The sequence below is a fragment of the Coloeus monedula genome (assembly GCF_965178545.1).
Source record: "Coloeus monedula genome assembly, chromosome: 5".
Lineage (NCBI taxonomy): Eukaryota > Metazoa > Chordata > Aves > Passeriformes > Corvidae > Coloeus > Coloeus monedula.
Genome location: NC_138785.1, coordinates 61,066,180 through 61,090,713, shown reverse-complemented (window position 1 = coordinate 61,090,713; position 24,534 = coordinate 61,066,180). Strand labels below are relative to the sequence as shown.

The following is a 24,534-nucleotide window of genomic DNA, read 5'->3' as shown; positions in this document are numbered from 1 at the left end:
TGATGCAAATTGATCTATCAACGGTTTCTAGTGCATGTTGAATATATCACTCATCATTTACAGACCAAACTGCTGACTGAGATTTATCCATATTCATAAAGATATATAAGCCTATCTTTTACTGCAAGAAGTAATGCTGATGTGGTAATAAAAATACACAAAAACGCTAGCATTTTTCAGAGCATCCATGGAGACAACTTTAGACATCAGAAAAGGTATTTTATAATAACAGCTTTATTTCAAGCACTGTTTCTCACTGGATACAATTTATACATTTTGTGCTAACTATATATATTAATGGAACACTTTCAAAATTATCCCTAGATAAAATATATTGTATGTTTAAAATTATTCCAGCAACAGCTTTTCCAAGTAATATTTTTCTGAGTGTTAGTTCAAATAACTGGAGAAAAAAAAATTTAAAATGCTTTGGCAAAATACACTTCCATGATGATGTCTTTAAAAGCATTTTGAATGCAGGGCTTCCTCATCCATTTTTGTTCTGGTATCAGTCAAATAGACAGGAGAAAACATAAACACAGTTATATAGTTTTATTTAAATATAATTTAAAAGAATATAGACCTCAATTTTTCAAATGTGTGGTCTCACACATATTTGAATTTCAGCCAGTCAAACAACTGCCTGCTGCTTCTTAATGGACAAGGGTGCAACATGTTTCTGAAACCTCTAATTGCATTGTTGCGGTGGTCCCTGTTAAAGTTCCTGGTAATCCCCGAGCCTGTGTCAAGGCAGGAGGACTGCACAGGTATCAAACCAGAGAAGAGCAGCGTGGTCATTGAACAGCACACATTGAGCTTCTGGGAGGAGTAACGCTTCTTGTTACAGGCTCCTGACTGTAGTTGACAATATCTGCCTTCACCACCCTCTGTCATAAAAGAAAACACAGTAACAATCAAAAAATACAACCTTCATGCTGGCAAAGCATTCAACAGATTTTTACTGAAATATGAAGGGAAAGACAACAAACAAACCAGGTTTTTTTCCACTACCTTACAGGAAGCTTTATCAGGCGCTAATTCTGATTGTAATTTTCAGTTTATTCATACTAAGGAGAAGCAAGTGCCTTGGTAGTTTTCACAACACTACAAAAAGAATAAGACTTTCTTGCTAAAGCAGTGAATACAGTTCTACTTCCATGAAAATTGTTCTGTATGAGAGTAATAAAGCAAAATTTATTTGCAAAAGTTGTGCCATTCATTCTTTAAGAATAGCTGCCTAAATTGTAACTGGAAATTGCACCTAAGTTTGCCTTTTTGTCTTTACTACAAGCATTTCATCAGAAAACATGGACAGAATTCAAAGCAAATTTTAAATACAGCCATGTTTTTAAAAAGCTTTGATAGGCATACTGGCTAAAGATTACATTAACATAAAAAGCACACTATACTTACTCTCCAATACAGATCTAACAGATATCACCCATTCTATTTACAAAACATTTGATAAGACTGATGTTCTCTCCTACATGAGGAGACGAAAATGTACAATTTTGCATCCATTTCCATCTGAGACAGCTTTGTAATATTTTGAACGTACAGCACTGAACACATGAAGCATTTCAAAGTTTCTACCAACTATCTGATTATTAGAAACACTATATAATTAATTGTACACAGAGTTCCAAAATAACATGTTGAGTATTACAAGTGCTTACATACACAAAACACAATCTTTCAATAGAACTTACTTTAACAGTTGTTACTTCATGTAAAAGCAACGCAGCTTATAAAAAAGAAACAAACCGAGTTTCCATCAATACCTGAACTACTGCATTGAGCAGACTTTGCTCTGGCAGTTGGAAGTGTGATGCTGGTTATCTTCTTCAGGATATTTCACTAGTTCTGCCCTGACAACATGCTGTTAACCATGTATCAACATGATGGATAGAGGGCAAGGAGAAGAATGTAAAAAGAAAAGAGAAGGAAAACAATGGAGAGATTAATCAGTAGTTGAAAAGAATGAATGGATAACATAAGATTATGCAGAAGCAAAATGAAAGTGCATTTTCAGGCCTTAGGCTGATACAAGAGCAACATGTCTGGCTGAAAGCAGCACCAGGGCTGCTTCTCGAGCTTCTTCCAGGACATGCCCTTTCAAAGCACCAAAGTGAAAGGCTCATACATGCAATCAGCAAAAGTGTATTAAAGCTAGAGAAGGGACAGAATAAAAAGGCAGGGAATTCAGTGGAAGAAAAGATGACAATGGCCTATTCCTCCTTTAAGTCAAAGATACTTAAATATTAAATACTACATTATCAGCCTGTAACAAGTGCATTAGCTGTACGCATGCATCTTTCCCATTACATAACTATCACACTATACCTAAATATAAAATCCAAAAGCAGTGACCAAATTAATAACCTCACATCAAAATGCTGCAAGTTTTGATTTTTCTTTGCTTCATTTAAAAATAAAAGGTTCCCATTTTTCCCCTAAAGACAAACAAACAAAACTGTTAAAAGTTTTCTCATTATTAATATAGGTAAGGGATACAGGGTTCTCATTATTAATAAAAGGTCGATAGAAGGTTCATGCAAAAGAAGTAAAACTCATGGAACAATTTCAGCAAAGAAGCAGCAGAGGAGGTAAGTCTGCTATGAAAGATACCCTAAACCAGTTTAATATTTTTTTCTTAAATACTTCAACTTTCCCACAATACATTTTCAAGGTTAAAAAGAATTAATAAAGAATTAAATTCTATCATTTTAAAGGAAACAATATATAAACTGGATTAGGAATATATAAACAGAATATGTTAAAGATTACCTCTGTAAATAAAACCTGTATGTCAAGCAAGCAATGATAATTGAATAGGCTGGTAAAGGACCTGGATTTATTAGCTGCTGAAGTACTCTTCTTGAGTTTAATGGATCACATTCATATTATCTTATCTAGTGGACAACACTCATGATTTACTGGACTCCTGGCCTGATGTTATCAAGAGAAAGGTTGCCAAATTCCATGTAGGGCAGTAGTAGGAGTTTTAGCACTAAACAGCGTTATCTGACCTCACAGGACCTAGTTTCTTCATACCAATCTTTTGACTAGAGCTAAGGGGCAAAAAAAAAAAAAAAAAGTCTTGCAATCAGTAAGCAATTAATTGTTCCTCAAACATTGGTCTAAATCCCATCCTGTAAACACAGGCAGGTTAGTGACCTATGCTTAGGTACACTGTAGCAAAAAACTGACAATCATAAATTACTTCCATTTTCTAATGGAATTTCATCCAAATAGGAGTAAAAAAATATCATTGCAACATTTCTTTTATTAAGTTCATGGTAATTAAAAACTTGGGCCTCTGCATCAGATTCTATGTCAAGTGTTATCATTGCCATGGTTCAAGTCACTGTCAATAATGAGAAATAACCTTTCTTGGTCCAGGTGTTCTGTATTCAAGATCTGACTTATCTGCCAAACATTTTATTGTACAAAGCTGGCGCACACACACTGGTCTGCTGAACTGGCGTTTAGTTAGAGAGAAAACTACACATCACTTACAAAAATGCTAGCTCTTGCCAATGCCAAGGAACAAAGCTGTACCCCATGCAGTTTTTACACTACGGTTGAAAGTAAAAAATACAGAAAGAATAACATTTGATTAGTAAAGGAGCTATTTCCTCAAATTTCATCAGACCCTTGCAATTTAAAAGGGAGAGTATTTTTGAGGACTAAAATTAAGTCAGAATCGGCAATTTTCTGATTTTGGAACTGTTCCATTTCAAAAAACATGCTCTACTTTCCAGTCACGCATGAAGAGTAATCTAGTTCTTTGTTTCACCACAGTTTTGTCCAAATAAAGGTTTGATTAACAGTCATCTCAGCATGTGAACAGACAAGGTTTAGTCGCTCTAGCTGAGATACTTTAAAAACTTACCACCCCCAAATGTCTGTCCTATTCCTCTGCTGGAGATCACTGCTGCCAAAGGAGAGCTGGTGGAATGTAACTTGTACTTGCACCTCATCCACTTCAGCACAAAGTCTGGCAGCTTCTCTTTAAAACAACTTTCAGCAGCAGTTTAAATTAAGCTGCTCAACTTCACCCTGATGTGGCCAAAGCACATGATCACCTTCCATTTTCTGATTCTGATGTGGGAGCAACACATTCCAACAAAAGGGCAGTAGCAAATAGCTTGGGCTGCATTAATATCTTAAACTGCTGCAGCTGTTTTCTAAAACAACGCAGAGTAAATATAATTCAATTTCTAAGGCTTGTTCTTGCAGTTAATTAACAGAAGTTGTGCTGCTAATTTGAAGGCAGCTGAGAACTTCAAATACTTTCCACAAGAGCTTCTGCAGTTCTGCCAGTCATCAAAGTTTAAAAGTCATGAGCCAAACGCCACAAATTCACACAAGTTAAAATAATGTATTTGGGATTCCTATTACTTATTTCTATCCACCTATGAGTCACTGCTAAGATCTTCCTAGACTGTGACAATTATAACTGACTCTAAACACAAAAGATAAGATCTTCAGGCATAAAATCGAGTGCTAGAAATAATTTTAAAGCATATTCTCAATACTAGACAATAAAAAAAACATACATATAGCATTTGACTGTTGGCATCTTACACAAGTTCAGTATTTAATCTTATACTTTGTTACCAGCTAGATGGAATGAACATATCTGATGTTCTCTGACAAACAGATTCAAGCAACAACCTTCGCTGTTTTCAAAATGAGGAAATCTCACATTACATAAAATATGGAAAACTCAAATATATCATGCAGTGTGTAAGTAGTGCATATTTGTAAAAACTACAGTGGCTTTTACTCCTTATTTAAAGATTAAATCCAAGTCAACACTTGTATACTTTAGGGATGAGTCACATTATTGTTTTTACTGGATTATTTATAGCATTTATCCAGCATCCATCTATCCACCAACCTAATTTTATAGCCCAATAGCTAGAGTACTCAATGCCTAAAAATTTTAAGGAAGCCTACTTAAACCTGATATCATTTTGACACAGAAAGTTATGCATTCTTGAGCTGGGGCTATGTGGAGGTTCCTACTCTAAAGTAACAACCTAAAAACAGACACTCTCCTTAGAATGATACAATTTCCCATATAAACCTATTGTCAGTCTCTTTTAAATTTAAGGTATTTGCACACCTTTCTACAGTCTTACACCTGAGGTATGGAATACCACTCACAGCACAGAGAGGTCTAGGACTGATATCCAGTGCTAGCTAAACAACCAAAGGAAAATTCAAGAACTCTATGTGCTCAATTATTTATATGCAAATAATCACAAAGCTCAGAGTAATAGATGGATGGTACCTTAGTAGTAAAAGAACATTGAAAGGACACACTTAGTATTTCTCTGCCTGTAAATTACAGCTTTTTGAAACTACTCTGCTTGTTAAGTATGCTCTGTAAGTATATTTTACAGTTTTACTGTTTGCAATACAGTTTTCTAGTTAACCACTTCAACACAGATTGCAAACACTGCTGTGGCAAAGCACTTTCAGAAATTACATATTTATTGTATATTTCAAAAAGCAGGAGACCAAGCTGTACGTAAGAAATGTTTTGCCATTTATTTTAAATAAACTCATTGACTTATTTTGGGGTACTTGTTCAACACTGGTAGGGAAAAGCAGTTCCAGGATATTACACCTCTAGAATAGCAATGTTTGGGTCCACTAAGTAAATTTACATAATTGTAATCTCAAATGTCATTACACAGGGTTGCCTCAGTAGTATAATCTTCTTTTTCTGAGGTTTCTGAAAACTGGGTTGTAGAAAAATTTTTCAGTTTAAACCCATGCATATATTATCATTAATATCTTCCTTGCTACCTGTATATGCATACATATTTAATTTTTAAACTCATTTTAAGTGCTATTTTTAAACAAACATCCTTAGAACTAAAGTTTTTCTTCATTTTTGAACATGTTTTTTCTTGTTTCAGAGAGTTGATCATGATGGATAAATAAGAAATTATTATATTTTTAAAAAGCTGTTGTGAAATTAAATAATTACCTTCAGAAAAATAAATGAAGATTGATTTAAAGAAAAATTATAAATCTGCAACAAGATAACTTTTAGTACTAAATAAAATACTAAAAACACCCATGTATTTGTGGAAAATCACCTGTGATTGTTCCAATTCTGCTTTGTTTAATTTGATGCCGAGTATGTCAGCAGCAATTCTCTGAAAACATAGGAAGACCTATGGAAAAAAAAAATTGCATTTAAATGATTAAAAACAGACATCCTTGAGGTTCTTTCAAATATATCAAACCATTCTTGAACTGTAAACAATGATATACAAGATTATGACCTGTGCAAAACAGATCTTAAAATAACCTCATCTGGTACTTTCAATTTTGTTTAAAATTTTGGGAAAATAACTCAACAATGGTACAAGGAATGAACAGTATGCTGGATTGTTAAGCAACACTTCTACTCTGCCGCCAGAGACCTAAGTTTAAACAAGCTTTTACACAACCCACTTCTCAAATACTACTCTTGGTGCTATAAAATATGAATATGGGTATTCACTAATGTTTAGCACAAAAATATATTATCAGTGTATTGTGAAGTAAGAGATGTAGGTTTCCAAAACTGAGAACAGAACTGTGCATCGACATCACCAAAATCTCTGCTACACATGTTCAAAAAATAGCAATATGAAAGAGTTCTGAAGAATCTTACAAAACATATCCTGAATAGAAGTATATAACAAGCAAGATGTTGTACAGCCTGCAGCAGCAGCCTGGCAGTTAGACTTTGGACATGGTTTTACACATAATACTGGGTGGCAGTGCTGCCTTAAATAATTCCTTTAATTTATCTCAAGACAGTCCACTTACCTTACTGTTTAGGTAAAACTGCATTTTAAATGTGATTAAAGAACATGACAGATGTTCAAGAGGAGCAGATTTAAGTGTGCACTGCTGCTGAACACTGTATTGCCAGGCTACACGTTATATTTTATCTGCAGGGTGGTTTGTCTGAGTTCACTCACAGTCTAAATTACTAACAAACATTGGTTTTCATCATGTAGCTGCCACCCCCAAAAAACAAGATCTATGTACATGCTCTCAGTCATTTTCAGTGAAAATTCAGAAAAATACTATTTACACAATCTCTTCTTCCACCTGAGATGGAAAGCAGAAATAAATTAGTGGCTCAACCAACAAAGTGCGGTAGTTTCCAAAACAATTGCTCTTTCTCTCAATTCCTTGGTCTAGTACTGGTCTGTTCTACCAACATCTACACAACAAGAAAGGACTTACTCAACAGAGATTCTGAGGCCCAGAAACCTAGTTTAACCTACACCAAGTTCTCAGGTGCTCTGAGCTACATCACCTGCCCTGAGGACACACTGTGCAAAAAACATCAAGCACAAGTGCAATGCTTCAGTTATGTGATCTGATGGACAGTAACACAGTTAGTTATAAAAATCTTCCATGAGAATTTTTCTCCCCTGAGGAGACTTTCAGAATTTTCTATGTACACAAAATCATCTTCTGCAAACAAGTCTGTTGAAAAGATCTGATGTAAACAAAACAAATCATTTAACTGAGTAAGAATCCTGTAGTCTATATTCACAGTTGCAATGGATGCCCTCTTCTTAAATCTTCTTAAATAAAGTGTCTAGGATAAACACTCCATCTTTGCTGCACAACTACCAAAGTACATGAAGATTTTGAAAGATGAGTGTGCAGCAACAGTGAAAGGGCTATTTCAAATTTATACTGAAATTCAAAATGAACTACTGAAACTACTTCTTTTTTTAGTAGATATTTAGGCAAAGATTTCCGGTTAATGTTGTCTAGGTATGTTCAGATTTAATTTTGTTTTTAAACAGTTAGCTATGAAAAGTAAAATCAATATGTATAGCGGAATGCTGATGTAATTAATGACTTAATTTAAAAGCTGCAATAAAGATTCTGTCATAATTAGCAATGATAAATGTATCAATTATGAAATGAACTGATTTTGGTGGTCTCCTTGAGAAAAGAATACATTTTATCAGATGCACATTTTATTAACTGCAGTATTATGATTTTTTTCTTGTGTTTCTAACATTAAAAGCCTGTATTTTCACACTTTAAACAAAAAAATATGCCAGGGATTTAACACAAACTATAAAGAGAATCAGGACTCACCACATTTGTAACAGCAGTATTGTTAGACTTTACAGAAAAAAACTATTATCTTACAAAATTAGGCAGTTTACTGCACAATTTTAATCAAAGACCTTAACAAGTGATTCCATTTGTGGACTACACTTCCCTGTACTTGAACAAGGTCTTGCTGTTCAATAACATAAAAATAAAGTAAACTTTCATGTCAACAATAATATTAAGGAGACAGATACAAGACTTTTATGGCAATGACAAACTCATTAGGCATGTGACAGAAATCCAGCAAAACAATACAATATGATTTAATTTGATTGGTAGTGTCAACTAAAAAGAACCTTTTCTTTCATACACTTCCAACTAAAACAAATAACCCAGTTAGCTCAGAGTCAAAAGACTGTTCAAAAATGCACTCTGCAAAGCATCTGCTACAAATGTCAGAATGTTCAAATTTCAATGGACCTGCAGAGGCAATGTCTCTCATGGCTCAGGACTCATATTAAAAACTTTTATTGCAACAGGGTCTTGTCACATTATTTACCAACTGCTGGAAATTTCTATATTGATGGTCTATAGATGGGACTCCACCTGGAATGAAGAAATAAATATTTAACTACAGGCTGACAGCAAACAGAGATTTAGCTGGTCTCAGTTCTCATGCTGATGTATAAGCCACACCATTTCCATTAAAATATGTACCTCAAACTGAAAATCATATGAGAAACCACTGTAATTTAATAACAATAATATGCACTCATACAAAGATCTACTTTTCAGGCAACTAAGGGAGGCAAAAAAGGGGCCTGCAGCACTCTGAGTTCTCAATGGTTTGTTATGTGAAGTATAACAAAACTGCTGCATCTTGAAAAAAAACAACAGACATCTACAAGTTTGGTTTTTTTTCTTACTTACAGAATCTCCTGTCTTGGCTGACACAAAATGGCTACTGAAATTGTTTTCCTGACAAAATCGCTGGTGCTTGTCAGCTTTCACTGTGCGCATGTGCTCCAAGTCAACTAAAAATAAGTTGAAGAAATGAAAAATTATTACACTAGAGCCCATTTTTTTATCCAGCTTAGAAATTATTCATTGAAAACACATCAGATGTAATACTTTCCTTTATAGCGGTATACAAATGCAAGTTTCTTGCTCTCTATAATCATTTGCTAAAATAAAAGCAATGAATTACCTCAGACTAATTTTATTTGCAAAACTAAAATGAAACCACAATTAAAATTTTATGATCCCATGCAACAAATTCATATCTCAAAGCACAAATTTATTTCTGGATACACTCAAATAGAGTTTGTAATAACTCTACTGCTAGCTACATACAAAAACAAGACAGAACTAATATTCCATATTCTGTTTGCAAGCAAGATGCATATTGGGGATTCCAGTGTAACCTGAAGACTTTTACAAAATAAATTCACCAAGCACATCTAAATTCACATATTTTTCTTAAGTAAAAATGTAAATAAGTTATAAAGAATTTTATTGCAGAACATGGCAAAGCAAAAACATTCACTATAATAAAAAACCGAGTAAGAGCAGTGATACTTAGTTACTTACATATGAGGCTTTCAATTCCACAAAGGTGTGGTTCAGAAAATTTTTAAAAGAAAAATGCACATTTGAAGACACACACATATTTTCATTTTTATCACTTTACAACCACTGGAAGCAGAGTAAAGCTTTCAAATGGTATTTTATGTTGCAAAGCACAGGTTGCTTCCAAAATCTCACAGAACTCAAGTCTTGTGCAGGTTTTATTGTGTACATTCCAGTCTCTCCAATCTGATCCTAAGGTAATTGGAAACTATATTGAACAGTTTCTCTTTTTTTTATTGCATTACGGTTCCTATAAGGGTGTTGACTCAATGCAGTCAAATTATAAGGCAAATATATTCAGAAGGATTTAAGGACAACCAGGCTCTTTGAGTCAATACAGGAAAAAAAACTTCAACTGATTTCCTGAGGAAGGGACCCAACTGACTTGTAAAAACTTGTAAATTTGCAAATCTAGTAAGCCTGCATAATAGTGTCATTTGATTATCAGCTGAAAAAATGCTCTACTACTACATAAAAGGCTTTATTTTTAAATGATATTGGAGGTCTTTAATTTGTAGGCTCTGGAGATTTTCTCTTGGAGATTTTTAGTCTAACAGGGGATTCCTACACCCCATTTATACTGCTTACCTTGGTTAATGTGGAGTTTTTGACACATATTACTGTTCCTTGCACATCAGTAAGGCCTTGTTTGTAAGAACAGGCCTAAAATCATCCAGTTACCACAGGCATTAATTTGTGAAGGACTAAAATACTAAGCTATTAACACTAACGTTTCTAGTACAGATTTTCCATAATACTAAATGTCCACTCTATAATAAAGTTTCATTAAAAAATGGAAGAACAAATACATTTAATAAAATAAAGCCTGAAGTCAATAAAAATTTTGCTAAAAACTCATGCATTTAATTTTTTTCTCTGAAAAATGCCAAGATAAAAGATAGACTCTTTTGAAATGTCTTTAAGAATAAAATACAGCATACTGCCTAAAACATTTCATTATTAACTATTATTTTTATGCTTCACATATTAGCTTTAAGTGCAGCCTGGAAAACAGAATAGTGAGATTACTCTCTGGGGAAAAATAAATTTTTTTTTTTTTTATTTTCATTTCATGACCTTTTACAGGAACTTTAACCCCACCTCCAGATTTCACTCGTATTTCTCTGACTGTACCTGAACTCCAAAAACCTACACACAGTTACGATACAAATAGATAAATAGATAGATAGATAGACAGCATGTACACTATATTCCTTTAAAATACCGTGACATGTTTACATAAATACATAAAGGCACATTCACTAGTTACAATCTCTCTCAAACTCTCTTTCCCAGGAAGGAAAGAATAAAGAGTGTACAAAGAAAATAACAGGCTAAAATTGATGAATTTCCAGGAAGAAAATGCCACTGACATATAGGAAACCACATCCTCAAATGCCTCTTATTTTTATGAAGAAACATCAATAATAATACACAGTTAGTGGAGTATATACTTTACTACAGAGGAGAAATTAAAGCACATGAGATCATAGAAACAGACTGAAAGTGAAAAATCAAGGTGTAATTATGTTTTCAAACTTTGTGTACTTCTCAGCCCTTTTCCCTGGTCACAAGTCACTTTCCACCTCCTGAATGTCAGGCTGTCTGCTCTGAACTGTACAGTCACTGTCATGCCAGGGAACTGCCAGGTGACTGTCCATGTACACATTCAAAGCCCACAGAAAATGCCAGGTTAATTCATGTTACATTAGCTCTTGGTGAAAAAGGGCATGGTTTTAGTACAAGAAAAGAGTTTCAAGTGTTAATAAATATTTAACTACCCAAAACTGCAGTCTGAAGTCAATGAAGGGCAATGATCCTAAGTCCAATTCCTTTGCATTGCCCACAGGCCAAGGGCATAGTCACAGAGTTACTGAAGATCAGCTAAAGACAGTGAATAGTTACCCTCCAGTCCTTTTTCTTTAACATCTGACATTGGTCAGCTCAACAGGCAGAATTCTTAGCACACCGGGAGATAAGTCTTGCCCAGCTTTTATTTAGACATCACAGCAAAAAGACTTTAAGGAGAGCTTTGGAGGAGAAAAAGGATTTTCTAAAAAAGATGTTTATAAGGAATGCAGGGACTTTATAGAAAGAAAACTAACAGCTGGCCAATGTGGACTCATACGTTGAGCCAATTAACAGCAGGAATAGGTATCTTGGGATGAAGGATGATACAAGAATGCACTTAAGCCATGAAAAGTTTAATGGCAAAGACAAATAAGTTTTGGATAGAAAGAAAGTGAATAAGATACATAAATACAGTTTGATTTTATAAACCAGGAAAATGATCTTGAAGAATATTCTAAATGACTAGATAACATAGCAGTGGCCAAGAAAAAGGAATTACTGAAATTAAGATACAAAATGAGAACATTTTAACTGTGTCAATGGCTATGATATGCTGCATCTAACAAAGGTCTCAAAGAAGGAATCCGAAAATTTGGCCACACATCAAACACAAACATTTAGAGAAAGGCCCAAAGTGACGTTTACGTGCCAGATGGTACAGTCATCCTCCTCATCTTTAGAGAATGAGAAAGAGGGTAACAGCAGGGCAAAATTAATAGCTTCATTTTTACCAAGTAGAATATAAGCTGATGGCTAGAGATTCACAGTGGGATGTATAAAGGAGACAAAAGGACATAGGACACAAGTTAGAAAAGTAGAAAGAAATTTAACTATTTGCAAACAGTGACTCTCTACAGCACACAAATGTTACAAACCAGTACTTTTGGTCAAGGGCCTGAATACAAACTCTCCTATCTACATTAAAGTATGTTTTTGGATCATGAAAAGCTAAAGCAAGCCCAAGATGTGTAAACTTTGGAGAAGGCCATGAGGGTATTTCTTTGATGTATCATTTCAAAAATTCTATACATCTTAAAAATGGGTTCAACAGGCAGAAAGGGCAGTTAAAAGTAAAAATTACCAAAGCAATAGTTAAAATGTCAAAAGAGTACATTGCTAATTCCTTGGCTAGAATGGAATGACCATACTTGCATTAAATTGAACACTTAAATATAAGTATATGAAAACTTGTATCAGGAGAAGCAGAGGGACATCAGGAGCAATGGGGGAAAGAAAGAGAGATATAGGTCATAGTATTGCTCCCCTGGCTAGCCTGATGAGGACAGAAAAAGGAGGCTCATCAGCTTCCAAAGTATATTCAAAGTACATTTCAAAGAAAAGGCATTCACAATATAGGCTGTTGCGGTTTTGCTCATTTTTATGCCTGAAATACACACTAAAAGCCTCGAGCAACAACTACAAAAAATACATGGCTGCCAGATAGTCTCCAAAAATTATTGTCGTCTTGCTTATCCTCTCAAGAACCCATCTTGTTGATTCTCTAAAATAAGACTAAACATTCATCTTTAAGATTGTCTACTATGAAGAACCATTTCAATTACACATAGCAAGATAAACTGCTGTTCCATAACTAACAGGTTGATATACATCTGTATGTACAAGTATCCCATAAAGACACCAACACAAAAAAAACAGATTAGAAACTTCAGGAATTCAGACATAACCCTCAGCAAGGCAAACAGATTCAAGTGAAAATCTCCCCTCAAAGATTGAGCCAGCATAGATCAACTGCTGTAGCAAAAGTAGGTAAGACTTACTAAGAAGTATGCTTGCTTCTCATGAATTCCAGGGAGTTCCATTTTGATTTATAGGTGAGATTAAACAGAGATCTAGTAAGGTGAAAAGAGAAAACAGAATCTAGGAGAGAAGTATCAAACTCCCACAGAAATCCCAAGGATACTCCCTCTAAGGCATTCCTGAAGCTATCCTGAAGACTTCTTGGAAGAAAACCAACTCTCTCCCAGCCAAAACCAGCACAGCAAAAAAGAAAAAAACAGGTAAGAACAACACTGCAGAACTTAGGTAAGGGAAAAGACGTAAACACCACCATGGCCATCTCTGTGGAGAGCAAGTGACATTTCAAAAAAGAGAAGGACAAACTAGTAATTTTAAGTTATAACCAGAGAGATTTGACTAGGTTACATCTTCAGGTGATTTATAAAAGGATTTTCACTAAGTACCCTTCAAATTGCTATTATACATCAATTATTTGCAGTGAAAATCTCATGGATAATGCTAAATCAAAATGGAAAAGGAAACCATAGTTTAAAATCCTGTAAGGCTAGATATCTATCCTATGATTAAAAAGTTGTGAGGAAACACTTGAGACAGCATAAATTGTTCTTCAAAGTCAAAACTCTATATGAATTTACTTGAGAAATTGAGAGTAAGTCACTGAAATTTTAGTTTATTGCACTGTAGCAAGGGAATAGAAAAACCTTAAAAAGTACCAGATAAAACACAACTGGGTGCTTTACCATCTACCCACACCCAGCCATTCAACAGCAATTCCATCTTGATTGAATAGTTCTGCTGCTTTTGACTTGAGACTCTGAAACCACTAATGGTAAATAAGTTAATGTCAAAATTGTTTCTCTTCCACTATTTAGATATTTGCATCATTCCATAAGTTAAAAAATGGCCTGCAATGAGCCACACAGCACCACCATGCACAGACGGTCATTTCCATTCCACTACACCATTAAACACTACTTTAACTCACCTGCTTCTCTGAAATCCAGGAGCTAGGACCAATATAATTAGCTCACCCGAGTTTGCTGCGAGGAATAAAGTGTGATATCAAATCCCAGAACTGTATTGTCTTAAAATTAAGGCAGTAATAAAATACATGTAACAGTTTACCCAATACAGTTGGTACAAACACAAAGCCAGGAAGTACTTTAAAATATATGTATCATCAGTCAGAAGAATGACAAATATCCTGGTTTTAAAACCATATAAGCAAATAACTGCATATACTCTAAAAAGACAACAGAACATCATTTGTGCAGAATGTAAAGGCATTTTATTTATCTCCCTTTCCCATAGGAAAAGGAGATAGGACTGCCAGTCTCTTCTTTCATAACATCACTGGAGAAGAGCTCCATGGAAAACTACAGGGGTTTTATAAGTAGGAAAACATCCATTTTGCATGAATCTTTCAGGTAATTCTGGAAGAAACACAAACAGGTAACTTGTACAGCTACTTCCAAGCAGCTGAGAAACTAGTGACAGTACTTGCTGAGGATAGTATGGACAACTGAGTATAATGCATGTGAAACAAGTCCGACTGTTTAATAATTTGTTGGCCTTTCTCCTGGATCGTGAAATTACACTTGCAAACTGTAAGCTGTTTTCAGTGATTATACCAGTGATAACTAACTTATCCACTTTGTAAACCATGTGTAGGGAAAGAAACATGAAAGAGATAGTTCAGAGTTTCAGTAAAGGAATGCCTCTCCACCCAAATCTGACCATCTTCCGCTTCCAGACCTTGAATTGTAAAAACTGCAAAGGATTCCATTGCAAAGGGGCAGTTCTCTTTAAAATGAACTTTTTTAATTGACAACAGTATTTTCCATTAAAACTAGTAGTAACACATAAATGAAGTTACAACTCTCTAGTTTTTTAGTTATCTTACATATTATAGCTATTTCATATTTCAATATAATTAAGGGTAGTTTTAAAGTTATGAGTAAACATCTTTATTAATCTATGGTACCACACAAAAATATATTCTTTTATAGTATGCTGTGAAAAATGAAATATAAATATTTCTGCAAAGTATTTGCAGCTGTGCACACAAGGTATACAATTACATAATGTTTAAATAATGAGCTATCACGATTAGCCCACACAGACATGACAAGTAAAATGCTTTAATAATTTATTAATTTGATTTACATGTGCTTAAAATTATGTACACATTTTCTCTTCTGAAAATACTCCAGGGTCATAAAAAAAGGGGTCTGTATACAACAATGTCTTTTTCATCCTATTTTTTGGTATAATTTCTGACTGATTTCTTAAGAACAAAGCTAGCTTGAGCACCTGAAAACATAGTAGACTGAGGACAATACTGTTAAACAGCATTATCTTCATGCAGTACATGCTGCTCAACAAGTACAGTCAGTTTAATTCCAGAATGTGACAGTTCTGCTTCCTCCATGCATAAGCAAACATGTATGAAAAAGGGAATTAAAAGAGGGATTTTTCCAAGAGGTACCAAATATCCACTATTCTAAAAATTAAACCATAAATCAAGCTGAACATCGAGCAACATTCTAGGCAACATTATTTACTTCCCAGTTTATCAGACTTCTGTTCCGTAGCATGTCAACAGAGAATAGCTTAGCATACCCCACTGCTCTGGCCAGAAGGAACCCCTTTCAAGCCCTCTTCTGCCATAAGCAATATTACCTGTTTTTAATCCTAATTCTACCATCAATCCAAAGAAAAAAGTGAAATTAAAAAAAAGGGCAACCAAAAAAAAATCTTCCCCAGTTTTTTATTGCACAGCTTACCAGCAACCTACTGCTTTTCCACTAAAAGATGGAGCTATTTCATTGTCTTAGATTTTAAAGAGTATTTCAATAGGTTACTTAGAACTTCAAGCAACTGCACTTTCATTTTCTATCTAGACACAAAGGTTCTTTCTGTGTAAATAAAAAAAAAAAAAATCTAATATCCAGTTATTATTATCCAATATGACCAGATTTATACAGAAATAACAATAAATTAATTTGCCAATAAATTGTACCAGGTCTGCAGTGCTACCAGAGTGTGCATCAGCTAGCTTTTTGAAAATCTGTTTTGATTTGGTACTTCTAAATTACTACAGCACACATTCTCGCATATTCAATCCCAAATGTCAAGAGTGCAAACTGCAGCTTTTCATAGTTAATTTTCTGTTAATACTTTCAATCTTTTTCTCACACTAAAATTGTATAACTGCCAAGAAAAGAAAACTCTTTCATGGAAGTCCTGAAAACCATGCCCCTACTCTGATTTAAGGAAGCTCAAAACGAAATATAAATATAGTTCCAGTACAGATTTTCTCAGTAATTTTTTTAGGTTATCAAGAAAACATCTAGAGTGTTGATCTGGTTATACTCATGTCAGACAAACTATGTGTCACATTAACTACCTCCAGGAAGTTATTCCAAACACAAAATAAACTGTTTATGCCGCTTCTCAGATAGATAGCATGACAGATTGTTATTAATTGAAGACAGATGAAATACATTAATTTGATTGCAAGCATGTGTTTACTTTTTCACTGTCATGTACACTCTACTGCTGGTGCTTTCCTATGAGGACATAGTAACAAATCAAATGTTGTATTAAAAGACTTGCTAAGGCAGAATAATAGCTGGTGCTGCACTTTAATACTTAAAAAACTACACTTAACATTTCCAGATACAACAGGAAATTACTGGTTTCAGAAAAAAAAAAAAAAAGATAGCTTAAAACCCCTTGTAATTTACACAAAACACTGTAACACTTCCTCCTCCAAAAAAATTAGAAATATCAGCAAATACGCTTCTCAATTACAATAATGAAAAACACAGCTTTCTAAATGACAAATCTATGATCTGAGCGCCTTCCAAAAGACAAATTGAATGAGACTTTCAAATACTGTTAAACAATCAGCAATTACAGCATTTTTGCTAAAGCTCTAAAATACAGTGGTTCTTGTGCATCTTAGGTTAATGAGGCTAACACTTGCAAGATTTAAAGTAGGTTTCAACAGAAAACAAGAAGAGCAGCCAGAAGCAAATGCCTCCATCTCAGCACATCAAGTGCAGAGGACACAGTGTGACAGGATTCTTGCTTAATAACAAGCATTTTTAATGTCTGGTAGATGGCAGGTCATTTTTAAAATGATGTTAAGTTTTGTAAATACAACAGCAGGCATCTTTTCATACAAAAGTAAAATTTCTTATGAAGGTAAATCAATAAACCCAAGTTCCTTTTCAAAACTAGGATGACAGATGACTGGCTTATACAGCTTGAAGAGACAGTTAAAGAGAAACTAAGAATAATTTTTTTCTCAGCTAGACATTTCCCATTTTCATTTTTAATAAATTCTTGGCAGAAATTCTTGCAACCATTTCTCATTTGACTGAAAAGACTAAGACTACACTGACAGCTGGAATCTGATCCCTTCTGTTAGGTACCTGTACCACTTATCCCTACCCCTAATGGTGACATTCTCGGAAACAAGTATTCAGAAAAGATTATATTATTAAACTAATACAAATTTGAGTCACCCTGAATATTATTTTAGGATTAAAACATAACTGGAACTACTCCTTTTTTTTTTTAAAAAAAAAGGTTATCATAAGACCACAGAAAGCAAGAGATGTGGAGGAAAGGCATTGTTGATTTTCCTCTCCCCACCCTGCAACTCTAGTGGCTAAGTACACTGAAGATCTATCAAGGCAGCAGACAGTGAACTCAGAAGGCATTAATCTAGGCACAAAGAGTTTAGATGTCACGCACAGACCTCTGTACAGATGAATGTACCACGTATCTCTGTTTATTGCAGCGAACAGACCTACAGAAACACCTCCTTAGGGTAAGCGCAACAAACCAAGTGGGGCTGTGAAAGAAAGAACATGAAACACTTTTGTGCATTCTGGTATGGAGAATGAACAACCTGGCTTCAGCAAATTAATGCTACTCTCTCAAACGTAGCATCTCACAAGACTTTAATGTTCTCTAATTTGCAACCTTTGGTTAATTAGTTTTTACTTTCCACAGAAAAATATATCCTAAGGTTACAAGCTCCTCCTGGAGAGAAGACAGTTTGTTCACTGTTGCTTTTTATCCAGTCAGTCAGATTCTTACATGGCCCCAGTGCCAATTTACAAGCCCTTTGCAATTAGTAATAGATCATTTGCTGACTAATTTGCTTCCCAGTAAATTAGGCAAATACCATTCTTGTTTTTACAAATGGAAAATGAAACACATATGAAAAGATCAATTTAATGCCTTGCTAAGATCACAGGGACTTTCACTGAACCATCAATTTACTGCTTTGTGCACTAAATCATCTTTCATCTTCTTTTACACTTGCGTTCAGGCTTCCTAATCTTTGTGCCAATGAGAAATTTAAGTTATTAAATTAAGTTAAAGGTGTTAATTTAGACTCAAACATCTTTATGAGTAGCTATTTCCTAGAGACAAGGAGAAATGAGAAAAAGCCTAGGACAGGAGAACACACTCCAGCTGGATTTTTCTTGCTATATTAATTCAATTATAAAAATCACTGGGCATGCACAGTGACCAGCATAGGACAGGAACATAGTTGAAAATGTTTACTGAATGATGCTGAGAAAGCATAGCATAGCACAATAAGCTGTGTTCACACAAACCATAATCGCCAGTGCCCAGCACCCTGAAGATTAATTCCAGTCCCCACGGGCACACTAAAACACTGGCATTAGACAAGGATATGTTTAATGAAATTATAAATTATTCAGCAATAGCTTGCTTCTGACTTGCTGACAGAAAAAAAAGAAACTCTTCTCTGATTCAACATGAAACTATTTTTATCAGGATTACTAGAAGTTTAAAGAAATGCTTAAATTGATTTACCTGAGCTACTAGTGACAAATTGCTAGGCTCAATAGCTTTTTTCAAAAATAAATTTCCTCCTTTTATCATTAAAGGTAAATTTTAGGACCGAGGTTAAAGACGTGTAAAAAACAAAAAGCCTATTTCCCCACTAATCCAGCTAGAGATATCCTTTGTTTTGGTTGAATTTAACAATTCCATAAGGTCAACAGAGTGTAAAAAAAAAAATACAGTAATGCAATTTCTGAAATTCCAAGTTGAATGAGTATTATTTTAAGTGTTCCTTAGTACATTACTGAAGACATGAAGTTGCAATGTACTAAACATTCAGAAGATGGTGCTAGTCCAATATATCCACAAGTCATGGGTGGATCAGCTTTTCTTCATCTCTTTCAAATATTTTCTCTAATTTTCATGTATCGACTACATCATCACTGAATTTATCAATACCAGGACAAGGTATAATCATCATCAGTTAAATACTAAGGGGACTACTAAATGATACCATTCTAAAATTCACAAAGATTTACTGGATTGACAGGCATAAAATATAAAGCTCACTATAACTTCATAACTCAAGGTCTTGGGATCTTTATGAAAACTCATACAACATTTCTTGCATCCTGCCTTCAGTCACTCACATCTGCCTCTTTCTGCAGTCAAAGCAAGACTTTCTGGTCACAGTTCCAAGACTTACTGATGCCAGCACCAAAGTTTGCAAAATCTCACCTGTCCCACTCCTGGCTCTTCATCCCCACCTTCACACCACAGTGTAACTACTCCCTCCTCACCTACTTAGGAGGCCATGCAACTCGTGTGAATTTACGAAGCTCAGTGAGCTGATCCACGCTAAAAATAGCCTTTTCTTTTTGACCGGTCTGTTTAACCCAGATCAAGTCTCAGATCCGATTTCCATGGAGCAGCAGTGGTAAATTCAAGCTGCAAACATGCTTCACCCCAAAGCCAACTGATTGTGGACCTGCAGCCTCCTTGAGCTTGCAAGGGCTGAATTCCTTATCAGCATTGAAAAGGGCTGGCAGGTTAACAAATTCAGTCACATTGCTGCATATGAAAAGCTAACCTTTTCATATTAAAGGCAGGTATCTACTTATTAAGATATTATGCAGTCTGTAGCTATAGACAGAAATCAAAACTAATTCCATCTGCCCTCTCCCCACCAAACCCCTACAAAATCTTGGAACCCATTTCCAGTTCTGCCTATAATTCAAACATTATACAGTCCCTTCCAGACTACATACAGTTGTACAAGTAATTTCTTCCAAAAAATAGTAAATCTGGACATATTAAAACATCAAGCAAAAAGCCTTATCCTTACCTAACCGTTCCTAAAACAGTCTTTTCCAAATAATGCATAGAACATATCTAGGAGTAATATATTTCATGAAGCCATGGAAATGAACTATTAATACCAAACTTATTCCTATAAAAAACATTTACCTAATAAATAACAATTTCTCAGAGGACCCATGCCAGCATTCTTGATGGCTACTGCTGCATCCATCGATACAGACTGTTTCCACAGGTATGCTTCTGTTGACTTCAGGCCAACAGCTATGTTTGGCTACCCTCTCCAGTGTGATGCTTTATCCAATACTCTGAATTACTAGCTCCTACCAGAGCCAGCCCAGGTCATCTCCAGGGCCCTTCCATGCCTGATTCCTTTGTGCTTCCAGCAGATGTAATAAGGAGTTGGAGACACTAAGTGCTTCTCCTACATACCCCTCTGGGAACTCGCCCACAACAAAAATTATAAATGAACATGAAATCATTCACTGGGATATAAAAGCAAGCCTTAAATGTTCAAAGATCAGGCCAAGTTAGTATTACTGTTACTACAATAAACCTCCAGCATTAAGCAATTTCAAATATCAGTTCTTCTTCCAAAATTTTTCAATGTAGAGACAAGATTGGCACATATCTGAGTGAAATTATTCAGTTACTAGGCAATTTATTACTGCTTAACTGTTCCATGTGCATCAAATCCTGTTTAACAGCAGCCCAGTTTTTCTTCCATTTGGAAGCTTTTGTAACTAATTATTACCAAGCCAAACTGATTTCAAATGGCAGTTAAAAAATTAATACTGCAACTTAACCTTATATTAAATGACTTTTTATAAGAAAAGAAAAGTAAGGCTGGCTAGTAAATAAATATAACATACTTCAATTAAGTACAAAAGGAGAAATTAAACCCAAGCACATTCAGACCAATGACAGTAAATTTATCAGCTAATTCTTAAACTGAACCACAACATTTCAAAGACTACAAAGAACTGAATTCAAACTATTTATACTTAACAATATGACTTCAGAGCAGACAGTAGAAGTGGAGCTGTACAAACCTCTTACACATTTGCCAAGTCACATATTTCATTATCACAATCTAGTCATCCAGGCAAAAAAACCCACTGTCCTTGCCTCCAAGTAGAGTGAGTATACAGCTCATTTCTCACTGACATAAATTTCTATCATGATGTGAACAGAACTTCATTAGATTAACAGAAAGCTATTATTGACTCAGATATTGAGGAAAAGCTACAAAAGCTTTTTCCCAAACAAATTTAAAACATCAAATAGTGGACACACTAAGATGGATTATACTAATATTGCAACTTTACTGTATTAACCAGTCTCAGATGAGCAGAAGGAACCAAGTCATCAGGCTAGCCATAAGGGACTAAACAAAAATCATCAACAACCTTGTCCAAGATTTAAAAAGTGGTAATATGCATAAAGGAACCAAGGGAATAAGAGAAGTACTTTTACGCAGTTTGTTACAAATCAGGACCCATACTCTTTTCAGAGCAAATCAGCTGTCTGCCTATGCAAAGCAATGCAATTACCTCTGTTTCTCTCTCACACACAAACAGAAAAAAAAAAATTAACCAAACCAACCTCACACCAAAAAGACTTTCAACAAGAAAGTAACGGTTCAGCAGAAGAGGCAGGCCGGAAATCAGTTACAAAAATGATAGTTTCTCTAGCAGCTTAAGCTACTGGAATTGCAAATCAAATGGATGGATATGGCTTTTCCTGGACTACTGGCTGAACATTTCCAAAGGTTCTCATGTGATAGTACCACTGCAAAAGAAAAGGAATCCACATGTTCACTGAAAAATGAACTCCTCTTCGTTCTGTTCATTTGAGGCTGGATCAGTGAACAGAACTCACTCCGTGCAGTGCTACCATGACTGCAGATGACAAAAGAGAAAGTGGGTGAAGTCAGTCACAAAACCAGACCAGGCTGTGTTGTGAGAAATACATCACTGAGAACAGCTAAACTTCAACACATGTATGCACCATAAGTTTTTGTCAGTATTCATTTTGATTTGAAAATATTAAGCAAGTAAGTTAGGATTCAGCTGCAACTTCTTTTTGTAAACTTTTTAACACTTTTTTTCTAAAACTTCCTAAAACCAAAGGTGATTTTAAGAGTTTCTGTTTCATTCCATTTTTGTTGAAGTTAGAGAAATCAGCTACATCTGACTTTAAGCAGAACTTAGTTGCTGAAAGCATATTTTCCCAGACTGTTTGGTCAGTCATATCCTCAAACAGTGAAACAAACTCACTCTACTTTTTATAGTTTGGAGTCCTCAGGGATCAGCAGCACGTCCTTTGCTAGGTTGGAAAAAGAAAGGGAGAATATGCATCAAGAAGTTAACAAGTCCCTTGTAAATAACCCCAAGGTATCATCTACTAAAATTTTAGCACAGCCCTGATGATGATCTGATTTCTTTGTGACTTAGAACACTCCTCCTCTTCTAACATACATTAAGAGTTTCCACAGGCACAACTGCCATGGGTGAAGTTTTCTGAATTAGGACAGTAAAGAAACTTTAATTAATGGTTAAATATTTGTTTAGGCCATCACTGACTACTCTTTGACAAATTTATGTCAACATCAATTCCATTTAAAACATATTAATAAAAATATATTAAACAACACACTAGATTTTTAGAGCTTTTCAGTATCATAAATTTCTTTAACACAGTCTAGGCAAGAAATAGGGTTTTCAGAAGAGTCTGTGAGATTCACACAGCTGAATCGGTTAAGAGCAGATACTTTGAAGAAATACCTTGAGGGCCTAAAATTAATCACCAGGGACTACTGAGATACTCAGTACTTCTCCTCGTCCCCCAGACTTCTTAATTACTTTATCCAAAGACAATTGTATTGAAAACTAAATGAGACTGTGGAGCAACCACCAGAGTACAGACCACATTCTCTCACCTGCACTGTTCCAACAAACCAGCTACAAAGTAATACACACAAATACAGCTACACAACCTAAGGCACTGAAGTCAAACTTGCAAGGACATTTGGAGGTGTTTTGTTCACTGTTCTAGAGGGGTTTTTGGAGCTTGGAGCTGGGGAGAAGGAGTTGTAACAGCTCAAGATTGTGAATTTACAATTTTCATTTAATCCAGTAGTTGAATGTCTGGTACAGCCCATGCCAGCAACTTCCCTTAAAGAGCATTCAGCAGCAGGTACTGAGGCAGGAAAATAACAATACAACTACAGTGATCATACACACCCCACTTTGAGGCAGCCTGAGTTCCTCAGCCTGACACTCCAGCTCCAGGTTGCCAGGAACACAGCTGAAATGTTTTATAGACACTGGTGGGCCAGCCCTTCACAAGTTTCTGCAGTTCCTTTCTGAAGCCATGTGCACTTCTGACTTCTACAATCAATGAATAGGACTTCCACAATTTAGTTGTTCACAATGTGAAAAAGTAATTTAATCTGTTTATTTTAAGCTTGCTGCTTAATAAAAAGGCATGAGATTTCCTCAGGTTTGTATTGAAAAGATGCCATATAATTGTTCTCTACCCTTTCTTCACGGTTTTATACACCTGTTTGTCTTTTTCTGACTGCAAAGGAACTCAATCTATTTTGTACCTCCTCATATAAAAGCTTTTTCATTCCTCTTGTCATAATTGCTTTCCTGTGTAAAATGGGATCATCTAAATCTTCCCCAATTCTTGAAGATCATTCTGAGATTCATACTCAAAATTCTAATCCCAGTCTTATCAGAGCTTTGCAGTTTGGCACCAGGGATACACACTGTGTTAGAAGGAAATTACTCACTTGGCATTTTGCTTGTCCTGCTTGTTTCTCCTTTTCATTTCAGAAATGATAGTAGGAAATTTGTAGGGAATTCAAACTAAACAACATAAAAATGGGACATCCAAGAAACTGGAAGTGATAAGAAAGCTTTTTGGGTTCTTGCTTTCTAATAATATGAAGTCACAACATACTCAGACATATAAGGAGAACAATGGCCAAGTAACTTTAAACAAATTTACACTGCAACCCAACTCGTCTTCACCAGC

General features: G+C 35.1%; 1 protein-coding gene across 2 annotated transcripts in view; it reads right to left on the bottom strand.

The window, feature by feature from the left end:
• Positions 1-262: 262 nt before the first annotated feature.
• The window catches only part of RAB28 (RAB28, member RAS oncogene family), a 61,270-nt gene continuing 36,998 nt past the window's right edge, over positions 263-24,534 (bottom strand). Inside the window, exons 5-8 of one of the 2 annotated variants that reach the window (XM_082282690.1) lie at positions 9,031-9,134; positions 6,120-6,197; positions 1,782-1,879; positions 793-887 (exon numbers count right to left, since the gene is read on the bottom strand). In XM_082282690.1, the coding sequence (XP_082138816.1) occupies positions 1,787-1,879; positions 6,120-6,197; positions 9,031-9,134 (275 nt within the window). In that variant the 3' untranslated portion in view covers positions 793-887; positions 1,782-1,786. Of the gene's footprint in view, positions 888-1,781; positions 1,880-6,119; positions 6,198-9,030; positions 9,135-24,534 lie in introns of both variants that reach the window. The other variant, XM_082282691.1, reaches the window with a different exon arrangement.